Below are 10,927 nucleotides of genomic sequence, written 5' to 3'. Positions count from 1 at the left end.
ATGCAGGTTGTACTCATACACAATATAGCTGGATACGATAAAGACTTGGTGTCTGTAACCATAAAAAAAATGTATGGTATTACATTATATTATTACCATTACATTTTGAGGAATCTTCCTCCAGAGCAAAAGCTAAATCAACACACTGATCAATGAAATGACCGAATTCCTTTCTTACCTTCACCTCAGTGATCAGGTGGCCGAAGCTGGCGAGCGGGATCCGCGTTTTCACGGGAGACGTCGGCATTACTGCAGACAGGTTGAATAAAAGGGATATATAGATGTATATTACACTGTGAGTGCTCTGTAAGTCCTCATTTCAATAAACATCCATACTCTGACGCTTGCTGCAGGCTGGAAAGAGGACAAATACACAACGGCGAGGCAGGTTCCGGGAAGTCTGACAAGCAGCGCATCCGGACCAATCAGCTCGTTCCGTTCATGGAACTGACCAATGAGCTGCAGTCAAGTGGGCGGGACTTTTTTAGGTCGGTTATACAGACTGCACATGGTGGTACCCGCAGTTCTTAAATATGAACACGCGAGGGCGCCAGACCACAGTTTAATGTGAGTTGTGGCTGTTAAAGAATAAACAGACTCTAAAAATTAAATTAAATTAAATTAAATTAAATTAAATTAAATTAAATTAAATTAAATTAAATTAAATTAAATTAAATTAAATTAAATTAAATTAAATCAAAACAAAACAAAATAAAATAAAATGAAATGAAATGAAATGAAATGAAATAAAATAAAATAAAATAAAATAAAATAAAATAAAATAAAATAAAATAAAATAAAATAAAATAAAATAAAATAAAATAAAATAAAATAAAATAAAATAAAAAATTACATAAATTCAAACAAAAATTCTAATTAATTTAATTTAAAAAAGATTGGGAAAAGCCATTATTGATTGTGTAGGACAATTTTTTAAATATTATGAAACTGATAAAGAAAAAAAAATACTAGCTCATTATTTTGCACTGATAAATGACGTAGTGAAAATTTTTTAAACTTGTATTGTTCGCCGCAACTGCCTTATTTTTGTGTTAAAGCATCCACTGGAAATGTGGGACACAAATAAATGAAATGACTGAGTAATGAATACATTATAATGCAGAATTTAGTGTTCAAACGTAATGGTGCTATATTGGTTGTATTCATGCTTACAGTACTTACAACACCACACTGTAAGTACTCTACCCACCCACACTGAACACTTTTCCTACCGATGAATGTTAATTAAATATAGGTGCGCCATGGCAAGGAAGTTCAAGTTGTGCTCATTGAATAATATGAGTATTTATTATGTTGTGCAGTCTACAATGGTGTGTGTGTGTGTGTGTGTGTGTGTGTGTGTGTGTGTGTGTGTGTGTGTGTGTGTGTGCAGGTGAGAGATTTCTTTTCTCTACTTTTCATAACACTCGGTTCTCCTGCAGAACAACACGCTCTTCTGTCAGTCACTGTGACGCTGAGGATGGATGGATGGAGGGATGGAGGGATGGAGGAGAGGAGGGAGGGGTGAGGAGATGGAGGCTGGGCAGCGTGAGTCTATATAAAGACAGCTCCATCCGCCACATCGCCACACTCCGGTTGAGTCGGCAGATGAAGCGCCACCTCACTGACTCGGAACCTGAACGCGTTCAGACGACGCCAACCGGGCGCATGACGACGGGCGCACCGACCACCTCCGTCCCGCGCCCGCTCCCGCTCCAGCGTCCCACCATGGACGGTCCCAAGTTTCCCGGCGACGTGGACGCACAGTGCGCCGGTTCCTCCAAAGTCCTGCTGGCTTACAGAAGCGCGTCGCAGCACCTCGGCTCGTCGGGGATCAAAGCGGGTTTGGGTTTGATCAAAGTGGCCACGTCTCAGTGGAAACACGACAAGAAGACGCGCTCGGGTGCGGCAGTTATGAGGCCACTGCCCTCCGCCAGCGGCGGCCACCCGTGCAAGAGGTCGCCCCTGGATCAGCTGGCGACCCTGGTCCTCCACGGCCAAACCCAGCAGCACCAGATCGATCAGGATCGCAGACGGGATCCCGTCCGCCCCACGAAGCCGCAGAACTGTAAGCGCATCGTGGCTCTTGGCGCGCCGCGAGTCGGAAAGACGTCCATCCTCAGAAGATACCTCCGGGATGGATTCGTGGAGGACTACAGTCCCACCTCGGAGGATTTCTTGAGGAAGCTGTTCCGCATCCGCGGGGAGACTTACCAAATCGACATCCTGGACGCTTCCAGGGAGAGAGACTTCCCGGCCAAGCGGCGGCTGTCCATCCTCACCGGTGCGTCCTGGTCTCAGTTCTGAATTAGAAATAAAAAACACACACACAAAAAACATTCTGTATTTGTAATAATTGTTGTAGATAACTTTTCTGCAGGGATAACTTCGTGCGTAATTAATGCGTTTACTCTCGTGAGCGTGGCCATGGGCTAATGTTGTTGTTGTTGTTTTTCCTACAGGTGACATTTTTCTCCTCGTGTTCAGTCTGGACGACCGGAGCTCCTTCGAGGAGGTGTGCGCCCTGCGAACTGAAATACTGGCGGCCAAATCCAAGCTGAGCGGCTCCGCTCCGGACCATTGCGCACAGCCGCGCGTCCCCCTGCTGGTCTGCGCCAACAAGGTGGACCTCCCGGAGTGCGAGCGCAAAGTAACGCCGGCGGAGGTGCTCGGGGCTCTGGGGGACGACTGCGCCTACTTCGAAACGTCCGCCAAAGACAGTACGAATCTCGAGAAGGTCTTCGAGACCCTCGCGGAGCGTGGCGGGCTCCCGGCCGAGACCGGCCCGTCGCAGCACCGCAAGGTGTCCCTGCGGTCGTACCAGGCGCTGCGGGCGGGTCGCGCGGCGGGCAGAGGGAAGCAGGCGCCGGGGCGAGACGACCCCTGCGGCACCTTGTACCCGCTGGCGCGTCGGCCCAGTTTCCGCACGGACCTGCGCCAAGTGATTGGGCCACAGACTGCGAGGAAGCCCGCGAGGGGGAAGGAGAAATGTTACATCCAGTGAGAGGATGACGATCGAGTGTTGCAGAGCTCCGAAATCAACCATTAAAGCACTGTTTTGTTTGGTTTTGTTTTTTTTAAATAAAAAAAATGTGTTAAATTATTGCTTTTTGTAATGATTTGAATGCCAAAATTCACAACGTCTCCACACGCAAGCACGCAAACGCACACTCATCCAGTGGCACGGGTGGATGTTGAGTCAGCGTCGTGATTTCGTTACTGTTGAAAGTTACATAAGCCACATACAGAAATCTGTGAGAGAGAGAGAAGGAAAAAAAGAATCCTTTTTTCCTCGCCCACTCGTCTTTTCTCTCACTCTTTCTCTTGCGTATATTTGTGTGCGAGTCGTGATGGCCACGAGTTCACGGCTCCAATCCCACACGTTAAAATCCAGGTTTTACCAGCTGGCATCTGTACCTTTATTTTATTTTTTTCTAATCCCACGTTGTAGTTTTAAAAGAACTCACAGACTTAGTTCAAATTGGGCCATTTAGGAAAAGGTCAATAAAGCTGAGCTCCACCAAGGCGCGTCAACACACCACGAAAAAAAAAAAAAGAATAATAATGAGGAAAACAAGCAGAAAATGTGTATTTGTCGCCTGGATGATAACAAAGAAACCTTGTCCTCAGTTGACTGTGAATAAAAAAATAAATAAATGTGAAGGCTGTCCTCTCCTCATGTAGGAGTTTTGCTGCGAGTGGGTTTCCATGGTTACCTTTGAGTTTAGTCCACGACACGCTCACTACAATCCTCCAAACCTTCTATAGCTTCATCTTTCCTGTTTGTGACGAACACGAGATTATTATACAAGGATTAATTTTAAAAAAGTGTGAGGTGTACAAACTGTATTCATGACGCCTAATAACATCAGAACACAAGGGTCAAAGACACTTGGAGGGTCACATCAACAACCTATTGTTTGAGCATAAAGAACCGTCAGGCGACTAAAGGGTGATATTTGAAGAGCCAACGAAACATATAATTACACGAATTGGGCTTTTTATTTTTTCTCTCCCACTGAGCCATTAGAGCACCGAGAGGGAATTCAACATCAAATAGTCCGCAGCGCCACGAAAATTGCAGCGAAGCCGCAATCTTGACTCATCAAATGCTCCTAAACTCCCACGTATTATTTGAAGTCATTCAAACGTAGAGAAGAGAGGACGATTCACTGTGACCCCTTCATTCATGACGAAAACACCAGGCGAACTTCATCTATTTTTTTTTAGCGTTTCCCTATAGCTGAAATCGAAATCGAGGACGGCGTGTTTATAGGGTAGTTTGTGTTCTTTTATATTGATATATGACATTATTAAACAATAGATCTGTGATTTGATGTATCGGAGGAATATTTGTCCACAAATGTAAATACTCTTCTTTTAAAAACTGACGATATTTAATCACAGTTCCTTCTTGTTTCTCGTCTCTGATCGCATTATTATTATTATTATTATTATTATTATTATTATTATTGCTATTATAATTATAGTTGTAATATAATAACAACAACAATAATAATAATAATTATTATTATTTTTATTATTATAACTATAATTATAATAACAACAACAATAATAATATCATTATTATTATATTATTATTATTGTATTATTATTATTATTATTATTATTACTACTATCATCAATATAATTATTGTTATTATTATTATTATTATTATTATTATTATTATTATTATTATTATTATTATTATTATTATTTCCCATTTTTGTGGGCTGTCGCGTGACGGGACTTCACATTGCAGGAACCGCAGACTTTCCGGTGTGTCCACCAAGCGACTCGGACGCACGTGCAGCAAAACAGTCCTGTTTGTGGGGAAAAGGGAAAAAGAAAAAAAATCAATCAATGCGCCCACAATGAAGGCTCACAGCAAAAAAAAAAAAAAAAAAACCTTTGGCCTGGACAGATTGGCTCCGCTCTGCCAGCACGTGAGCAGGAACTCACTTATGTTTCTTTTCTTCCTGATTCAGTGACACACAAACGCAGACAAACATCTAAAGCTGCTGAAACGTGACGCTGTTTTTCACCGCTCAACCTCGTCCTGCACTGGAAGAGTTGTTGTGGCGGCAAACAATCAAACAAGAGGTTGATTGTGTTTATCCGCCGGATGTGTGGCTTGATTGTTCGGTTTGAAGTGAATCAATGAAACACAAAGGTGACGATGGACGAAATATTTCAAGGTGAGTTCAAGTCGACCATCGAGTGAAGAAGTGGGTGAAGAGTGAAAGATGAAAGAGTGAAAGATGAAAGAGTGAAAGTATAGACAGAAGACCTGCCAGGATGGAGGAGGTTTGGTCTCAAAGGCCGGGAGTTTAAAGGAACTGAGACTTTCAGAGTGACCAGACGTATAGAAGTAGAGGAGTTCAGTGGAACGTTCCATTGGACTGGATTTGATTCATTTAGTTTTGATTCGATTCCATTTAATTCGATTCGATTCATTTTATAACTCCAAATACAACATCGTCATTTCAAAGCACTTGTAGAGAAAATAACACAACAATTCCTCATGAGCAACAAGAGCCAGACTCAGAGGTGGTAGTTTTCTACAGAAGCAGACTCAGAGGTGGTAGTTTTCTGCAGAACCAGACTCAGAGGTGGTAGTTTTCTACAGAACCAGACTCAGAGGTGGTAGTTTTCTACAGAACTCGACTCAGAGGTGGTAGTTTTCTACAGAACCAGACTCAGAGGTGGTAGTTTTCTACAGATCCAGACTCAGAGGTGGTAGTTTTCTACAGAACCAGACTCAGAGGTGGTAGTTTTATGCAGAACCAGACTCAGAGGTTGGAGTTTTCTGCAAAACCAGACTCAGAGGTGGTAGTTTTCTGCAGAACCAGACTCAGAGGTGGTAGTTTTCTGCAAAACCAGACTCAGAGGTGGTAGTTTTCTACAGAACCAGACTCAGAGGTGGTAGTTTTCTGTAGAACCAGACTCAGAGGTGGTAGTTTTATGCAGAACCAGACTCAGAGGTTGGAGTTTTCTGCAAAACCAGACTCAGAGGTGGTAGTTTTCTACAGAACCAGACTCAGAGGTGGTAGTTTTCTGCTACTCCGTTCAGAATGGGGGGATAGAGGGAGTAGAAAAGATAAGATAGAAAGAGTTATTCTGGGTAGAGAGTCAAACCCTGGTTCAGGTGCTGGGGTCGGGACTCTCCATTGAATTCAGCCGACAGAACCATTCGCTGCGGACGAATCCTCTCCCGGCACTCATGAGAAAAAAACAAAAACTGTGTATGAACCACAGGATGTAGTTGAGCTGAGAGGCCGGGGGAGAAAAGGAATCACCACAGATGAGATGAAGGCCAGTGACCCAGTGTAAATTCCAGTTTAAAACTTTAAAACCCAGTCAGACGTAACTCCGGGTCAGAAAGACAGGATTTAAATCACCTGGTTTTCACTTTTAAAAAGACCTTTACCACACCTGACCACTGCGGCAGGGTCACCTTCTCAGCCCCCCCCCCTCCTCTCCCGTGATGACATGGAGACACGTTGTTCAGCTGGTGTGTGGAGAGACGTGTGTGTCAACAGTCCAAACAGTCACAGGATGAGGACAGACCGATAAGGATGGGGGGGGGGGGGGCTGGACCCGTCACGCCACGGCAACAGGTCCAACACAAACGCACACCTGCCACCTGCTCACATCAATGGATGTCTCCTGAAAGGATGAAATCAGATATGAGTTGTTGGAGGAAAATCATTTCCGTCAACATTACTGTCGGCTGACTGACATAAAAAAAAAAAGAAGAAAAAAAAAGAAGAAAGCTTTGGAGATTTGATGTGACTGGTTATATGTGAAAACACTGTAATTTGAGGAAGTAAAACGGGGGGTGGGGGGTTGGGAGCACATTTAAACAGCAGGGACGTGATAATCCTGTCCTATTGTTGAACGTTCGGTTTGTTCAGGACCTCGTCAATTCGAGGACTTGTGGTAGTTTGTGAAATTAATTCCAATGTCATGCATACAGTGCACAACCTGTGGATTCAAATATTTCTCTTGACATGATGTTTTACACTAAAAAAACCCACAAAACAACTCAAGAGCTGCCGGTTTGGAGTTGTTCGGTAGTTTGGCCCTTTGCTGAACGAGTTTAAATCCTGATTCTTCTTCATTCCTGCTGCTTGGAACTCACCAGTCTCGAGGAGAGGGGTGTCAAACTCATTTCAGTTGAGGGGCCACATCCAACCTAGTCTGACCTCTGGAGGGCCGAACAAGTCAAACAGAACATATTAAACTGCAGATATGGACAAATGCAAAGTCTTTCCTTCTTTTGATCCTTTTGTAACTGCAAGAATTTGCCCATCTATTCTGAAAGGAAAGGAAATCAGATATTATATTTGCAAAAAAACACACACACACAAAAAAAAAACCCTCAGTAAACTGTTTCTGCATATTGTATTTTTATTCAGGATTAAAACTATTTGTCATCATCTAGACATTTTTTTAAGTTTACGTGTCTAAAGTATCACTTCACATAAATTGGACTCATTGTTTTATTGTGAAAGGCGTTGCGTTATGTGACCTCCACAGATGCATTAATGTCGGGGGTCAAATTCTGACCAAGGGCCGGTTTTCAATGTCATTTTTGCCAATCTAGTGTTTTTAGATCAGCCTCTGTCAGTTTTCATATTTATACTTTAAAAAAAAAATAAAGAAAAAAATAAAAAGTCACATGATGGTCTGGATTAGATCCTCTGGCGGATCCGGTTCTGGCCCCCGGGCCGCAGGTTTGACTCCCCTGCTCTGGGACATTTGTGCGTGCAATGCGTCCTGTCCTCCAGCAGAGGGCAGGCTACGCACATGGTCAATGTTTGTTGTTGTTTTTTTTTTTTTTTAATGAAAAGGTCTCAGTGAAAAATAAAAAAGAACTTTGTTTCTGGAAGTCATCGGTGTTTCTCAGACAACCCCAACCCCCCCCCCCCCCCCCCCCCCCCCCCCCTTTTCAGTACGACGTGGTTTAAACGAGCGACTCACAGCAGTGTTTTAAAAATGGGATTTATTTGTGGCCCTGACGTGAACAAAATATGTCTAAAATGTGCTTTAATCCAGGTTGTCCAGGTTCAGAGTCCGGTGACCTGGACCCCATCCCTCACAGAGCAAACACACAGGGCACTTTTAAAAACCAATAATTAATCGCAGGGCGTGTGTGGAACCAAACCACAGTGAGAAAGACGTTTAAATTCTGACGCCCACATGTGTCCTCCTTTTGCAAAGCCGTGTTTTTCGAACGTGCTTTCCAACATCATACATTCAATGTGTGTAATCCTGATGAACTATTTCCTACATATATTTTATATGGTATAAAATTGTGTATTTACTCAAACTTTTAAAGCCCCTCAAGTTAATTGAAAAAACAAATCGCCACGTACTGTATATTGTACTATAATATCACTGCAGCATTTTCCCAGTTTCATTTCAGCTGTTTAAACCCCAAAGAGTTAAAAAGTAGGGCCACGCTTGCTGAGCATTCATTGGCTTGTGTTTGGCTGAAAGAGGAAATGAAAGTTTAGGAGGAAAACGAAACTTATACTGACAAGAAGAGAAGGAGCGCTGTTGTTCTCCGTTCATCACCAGAAGACCTCCCAACAAACAACAACGGTATGAACCTGCTTATTTCTCATTTTCAACACTATAAATAGGATGACGTGTTGTGCAGTTGCACGTCTGTTCTCATCACATTGCTTCTGTGACTTGACTCCTCTGTTGCAGACATGTTGTGTGGAAAGCTGGACGTGTTGTTGTGCGTCCATGTGCTGCTCGCGCTCTCCTCTACCTGCGGAAGTGTGCGTCGAGGTCAGCAAATTCAAATGTACAGACTTCATATGAAAGGGTTGCTCGGGGAGAAAGTTGTGTTTCCATGGGAACAGCACAGGAAAGATCTGATCCTGTGGAAGTAAAACTGTGCCATCAGGTTCTGAATTCGAATTTGTAACTCGAATTTCAAGTATGTATCTTTTTTTTTTTTTTTGCTTCTGATTTTTTTTCAACGTCTAAAAATATTCGGTGTGTAAAAATTCAATGTGTCTAAAAATTCAGCTGCAAAAAAATTCAGCTGTAAAAAGAATTCAGCTAAATTTCTAATAAAATGAAAGTCGTGGCACTCTTTAAATTAAACTCGCATGATTAGGTACAAACTCTTGAATGATTGGTGTTAATATATTTGTGTTTCCAAATACTTGCGCTCTTAGTGGAACAGTTTGTTGTTGTTGTTGTTGTTGAAGGCATTAGTGAATAAACATCTGTCTGATTCTTATTGTCTCCATTCAGGTGTGACATAAAGCTCAGTTTTGTTTTGAATTGGTTTGGAGCAGAATTGGCAACAGATCCAAATATTTGCTTTACTTTTAGTTCAAATAAATACAATTCTGAAAATAAAAGTCAACATTTATCGTCCTGTGCTTTTACATAACCGGAATGAGGTTGTTTGTTGTTTTTTTTTTAAACGTGAGCATTTTCAACAATATGTCTGCAGTTACTTTAATGAAAGTTATCCTTGATTTTGACTGTGTTTTATTCCACGTTTGAGTTGATAATGTTGAATAAACGCAGACTAGTATTGCCATTGTTTTCCAGAACGCTGCACGCAGTCGCGTTACGGTAACTCTGATTTATCTCCCTCCACATATTTCAAAGATCTGCGACTGATCATGGTGGGGAAGACCGGATCGGGGAAAAGTGCGTCTGGAAACACCATCCTGGGCCGCGCCGCCTTCCGAGAGGACGTGTCCCCGGAGTCGGTGACCGACGGCTGCCACAGGGAAGAGGTGGACGGAGACGGGGGGACGATCGCCGTGATCGACACGCCGGGCCTGTTCGACACGCAGAAGGACGCCGAGCGGGTGAAAGAGAAGATCGAGGAGTGCATCGACCAGTCGGTCCCCGGACCGCACGCCTTCCTGCTGGTGATCAGCCTCAAGTCCAGGTTCACCAGGGAGGAGCGGGACGCCGTGCGGTGGATCCAGGACAACTTCGGCTCGGACGCGTCGCTGTTCACCGTCGTCCTGTTCACGCACGCCGACTCGCTGGGGGGCAAGACGCTGGCCGGGTACGTGTCCGAGAGCAAAGACTTACAACGGGTGTTGAACCAGTGCGGCGGGAGGTACCACGCGTTCGTCAATAAGCAGGGGCAGGGCAAGAAGCAGGTCGCCGAGCTCTTGGGGAAAATAGACAAAATGGTGAGCGCCAATGGAGGACGCCATTACACCAGTGAGGACTACGTGAAAGCCCAGAGGAAGAAGGAAGAGAAGATACGGAGACGGCAGCAAGAAAGAGAAGAGAGGTTAAGGAGGAAGCGGGAAAGTGAGGAAAAACTTGCTTTGTGTAAAAAATTAGGTTTCGTCTCCGCAGGACTTGTGGGCGCAGGATGGGCATTCCCCTACGCCGCAGCTGTAGGGCTAACAGTTGGAGCCTTTACAGGCGTGTACTGCGTGTCTGACGCTAACTGAAGGAAGCAGTTTGATTTGACCGTAACCTGTTTCCCTACAAAGTGTGTGGACCGAGGAGCCGTCACGTTATTGAAAGAAACATCAGCTGGATTAGTTTTTCCTTTACATTTGAATCTTATGAAGAAAAATCAGGAATTAGGGAAGCACCGATCCAGGTTTTTTTTTTACTTCTGAGCCGATCCCGATACTCAAATTTAATTTAATATTATTATCATTATTGTTGATTTTCTATGAGGCTCTAATAAACTCCAGCAAAATATGAAATGTACAAATGTATGCATGGATTCTCTCAAAAGGCAACGTGAGGCTTGTATAAGGTCAGAAAAGGAAGCAGTACAAACTATTTTTGTTCACTTTGGACAAGGCGGGGGTCTGCGTGATGAAGCACTACGGCTTTGATTGTTTATTCGTTTCAATCTCATTAAAAACATTTTTAAAAAGACCTTTTGTTCTGCCGTCCGTATTAAAC

The 10,927-nt window shown here is 43.5% G+C and overlaps 2 protein-coding genes across 3 annotated transcripts; both read left to right on the top strand.

The window, feature by feature from the left end:
* Positions 1-1,668: 1,668 nt before the first annotated feature.
* On the top strand, positions 1,669-3,004 carry LOC308149268 (dexamethasone-induced Ras-related protein 1-like; the record flags this gene model as incomplete). Its single annotated transcript, XM_080520956.1, has 2 exons — positions 1,669-2,284; positions 2,463-3,004. 2 exons carry the CDS (start codon positions 1,669-1,671, stop codon positions 3,002-3,004), a joined length of 1,158 nt encoding a protein of 385 aa, XP_080377082.1.
* Positions 3,005-8,556: 5,552 nt separating this feature from the next.
* LOC308149384 (GTPase IMAP family member 9-like) lies at positions 8,557-10,900 on the top strand. 2 transcript variants are annotated; one of them, XM_080521104.1, is made up of 3 exons: positions 8,557-8,611; positions 8,723-8,806; positions 9,647-10,900. In XM_080521104.1, the coding sequence occupies exons 2-3, from the start codon at positions 8,725-8,727 to the stop codon at positions 10,456-10,458; spliced, it is 894 nt and encodes a 297-aa protein (XP_080377230.1). In that variant the 5' UTR covers positions 8,557-8,611; positions 8,723-8,724; the 3' UTR covers positions 10,459-10,900. The 2 variants fall into 2 exon arrangements, with proteins under 2 accessions (XP_080377230.1, XP_080377231.1); XM_080521105.1 differs by lacking the exon at positions 8,557-8,611 and having other exon boundaries at positions 8,728-8,957.
* The last annotated feature ends 27 nt before the right edge of the window (positions 10,901-10,927 follow it).

The sequence above is a fragment of the Blennius ocellaris genome, assembly GCF_963422515.1.
Source record: "Blennius ocellaris genome assembly, chromosome: 3".
NCBI classification, from domain to species: domain Eukaryota; kingdom Metazoa; phylum Chordata; class Actinopteri; order Blenniiformes; family Blenniidae; genus Blennius; species Blennius ocellaris.
Note: the sequence above shows the minus strand (reverse complement) of the source record. Positions and strands in the feature narration are given on the sequence as shown.